Below are 3,416 nucleotides of genomic sequence, written 5' to 3' on the forward strand. Positions count from 1 at the left end.
CATCTGCGATACAGCGATGATATATTTGACTTCTTCGTGTCGATTGGCGCGCACCTTCGGCATCTCACCTGCTATAGAGAAGCATTCGGAGCTGCTCGCTGTGTCCGTTGTGGAGTTTGAAACAGTCACGTGTTTACGTGATATGTGGCTGAAGAGATGTGGCTGAAAGAATCCGCTGGTGGGATGAAGTCCCTCTCCTCCCGGAGATCGGATGGGCAGGAGCCTGACCTGGGGCCCGGCTCGGCCGACGCACACTGGATCATGCTGCAGACGGCCCGCCATTTCCTTTCTTGGCAGTTGCGACACTTGTAGATCCCCGGGCCGAATCGACCGCCGGCAATGTTCTCCACTGCAACATGGGTCCTGACTTGGAGAACGTTCAGCAGCACTGGGGCGTGATGAGCAGTATATCTTAAACCGGTACCCGTCGGATCGTGCGCTAGACTTCGTGAACGAAGCGGCATTGATATGAGACACCACGCATTAAGGTCGAGTTAGTCTTCCAGAACATGCACGGATAGATGAAGCTACTCGCGATGACCTAGAAAGCTAGGTCGTGCATGAGACGCGTCGTGGTAATCAAGGTGGTGTGCAAATTATAGTGCGAGGTCGATTGATGTCTTCTGGGTGTTCTCTCGCCCTTCTCAGAGGATTTCACGCCAGCTGTCGACTTGCGATCATTCTGCGTCAAGCTCGACGTGGCGAGAGTAGGAGATGGTTTTCTTCACCCCCGAGCTGATCCATATCACGCTCGTTTCAATTTTCCATGGATATAATGCCATGTTACATGTTCGAGATAAGCGAGAAGGGCTTCTACGCATTAATTGACTAAAGGAGTCCCATAACCTGCTCTGGAGCTCCCAATTTCATCATCCTCCTCGTACTCACTCATACACTAGGACCGCCTTGTTTGTTCGAGTGTCCGTGCGCACAAAGTACTTCTGGCTTTGCTTTCATACTCTATTTCCCTACGGACTCGCTGTTTACTTCACCGTGATGGCATCGCCTCATATTCATCCATCGTAGGATGCGCCGATCCATCTACGCCGGTGTGAAGATCATCCGTGGAACAAGCCCGGCGGTGCGGCGCCCAGCGCTTGAACTTGAACTTGTGTACTGTAGCCGCATTTGAAGAAGCGACATGCGCAATACTACTTCCCTATCGCAAGGATTTACTCTTTGCATCCTGCGGACTGCGTATTTATTACTGAGCGAGCCTGTTTAATAATCATACTTATCCTGCATCCCCATATAGGGCACGGGACGCCCGCAGTATTCTGATGACTGTAACAACACGTGGGCCCAAGCCGGTTGTACAGTGAATGAAGAAAACCTGCCATCGTGATCCGGAACAATCGACATCTGGAGCAGATCTGTATGTGAAGATTCTCGAGTCAGACATACTATAGAGATCCGGGTGACTTATTTGAGCTCGTCATGATCATACCCCGAATGCCCAACCGTCTGCAAGGCAGTCGGATTGGAATTACCATCGAAGCTCTTCGTACAAAATTGTATACTGGCGTGCAGAGCGTCATTCGAACTCGACACCGATTGTGCTTCATCAAGCGGGCTAACACGACGCCGTGTTTACACTCACAAGTGTCTTCTAAAAGCAATGGATATTGGGCTGCCTATGGGAGAACTCACAGTCATGCTCGCTGTATAATGCATCGTGTATAACCTCTTTTGGCGAGACGTACAGACACTGGTAACAAATCCATTAACCTCATTTTTAACCTGACCCGCACCAGAAACCAGACTCTTGCGGGGTGACTGGAGCGCTGTGAAGCGTGCGGGGTGATGCACATGCACTCTACAGAAAGCACTAATAGGAAACAAGAGAAAAACGTATGGCAGGCAATAATGTGCGCAGGATTTCTGTGGGAAAGTACTCCAAGCTACGCTCAGTAAGTGCGCACGGGAATGGATTAACGAGGGATGCGTGAAAAGGGTGAGGATGATCAGAGAGCACCAAATAGTACAAGATCAAATGGTTTCGTAGGAGGGTACACTGCAGGTGAAGGGATGTGTGTGTATGCTAGTCAGAGCATGGAAGCGGCGTGACAGGCATCGGATATGTAAAAAAGATGAACGGGAAGGCAAGGACAATGAGTAAAATAGTATGAGATATGAGAAGAAAAGCGTACTACATAAAATAAAAAGACGACAGGATGGGCGCACTATACTTGTCCAGTCTTGCCAATACGTTAACAGGAGGAGCCAAGGTCAGTGACGTCAGAATAATCCAGGTGGGATGTCTGCCCGACAGCTGTCCGACACGAACACAAGTACACGCACATACGCGTGCGTGGAGCTCGTCCTTGCATTGGAAATTCCAAGGCCTGTGAATGCGATGTATCCAGGTGGGGCAGGGAGGGAGCTGAGGGTTGTGGGGGATGTGACAAATCGTACAGGGATAGGCTATGGCGAACAAATACAGCCTACCAAAGCTGAGGCCTGAGGTTTTCGATCTTGACGGTTACAGAAGATCTAGGATAAGTGCAAGAGTCGTTTGATGCGAATTAGACGTGTAGATACAATCAATGACGGAGATGGCGACTTACAGGAGGCGACCACTGGCATGCAAGGCTGGAAGCTTCGGATATAACGACGATCGCCTCGCTGGAACACTCGGCGAGGCAACGAAGGAGAAGCGTGAATTTTTGAGAGCAGGAAACTGACGGTCGGAGAAGATGCGGTCCATCTGTGCAAAACAGTCATCGTCGATGCTATGCAATCTATCCTGGACAGAGACAAACTCGAGTAGCCACGACCCAATGGTGACCTCGACTAGCTTCGGCAAAGACACGCGAGACAAGACACTGGCTGGTCATCGAGTTCGCCATCCAACGACAGGGCACGCAAGTTGAAACGTTGACAGCGGGCATGAGATCGACTCATGATGCTGAGAGAGCATTGTCAACGTACATTGCCAGATCACGTCGCCTCCGCCACGTACCTTTGCTAATTGACTGCACCTCGAGGGAGACGAGCGACTCGGCAGACACAGCGAGTTGCTTCGAATGCTTCCTCAGGTCGTATCCATGGTAGATCACTGGCAGATGCCGAAGGCGAACGCCGATCGACGCAAGAAAGTCGAATACGTCATCGCAGATCGGCGGCATCGAGTCGGAGAGTGCCCGGCACTCGCACAGCACCCGCACCATGGCAGCCATTCTTGTATCGCACCTGAGGGAGGATAGGCAGGGTAGCGCACGCACAAACCGTCCAAAGACAACCGCAAACGGGAAGGTCAGAGTCAGATTGATGGAATCGAGCTTGGTCGCCGACCCAAAGATGGATTACCATTGTCTAGGTCTTGTCGATATTGACTATCGCTGTGGGCAATGCTCAATAGTAGGGAGTCAAATTCCATGGAAAAAACATCGGTGGCTAAAGGTTTTTTTTTTTTT

At 50.8% G+C, this 3,416-nt stretch overlaps 1 protein-coding gene across 1 annotated transcript; it reads right to left on the reverse strand.

The window, feature by feature from the left end:
* Positions 1–2,444: 2,444 nt before the first annotated feature.
* On the reverse strand, positions 2,445–3,179 carry FIBRA_08975 (uncharacterized protein; the record flags this gene model as incomplete). Its single annotated transcript, XM_012330581.1, has 3 exons — positions 2,445–2,493; positions 2,568–2,829; positions 2,963–3,179. 3 exons carry the CDS (start codon positions 3,177–3,179, stop codon positions 2,445–2,447), a joined length of 528 nt encoding a protein of 175 aa, XP_012185971.1.
* Positions 3,180–3,416: the final 237 nt, after the last annotated feature.

Source organism: Fibroporia radiculosa (genome assembly GCF_000313525.1).
Source record: "Fibroporia radiculosa TFFH 294 genomic supercontigs, scaffold5482, whole genome shotgun sequence".
In the NCBI taxonomy this organism is placed as follows: domain Eukaryota; kingdom Fungi; phylum Basidiomycota; class Agaricomycetes; order Polyporales; family Fibroporiaceae; genus Fibroporia; species Fibroporia radiculosa.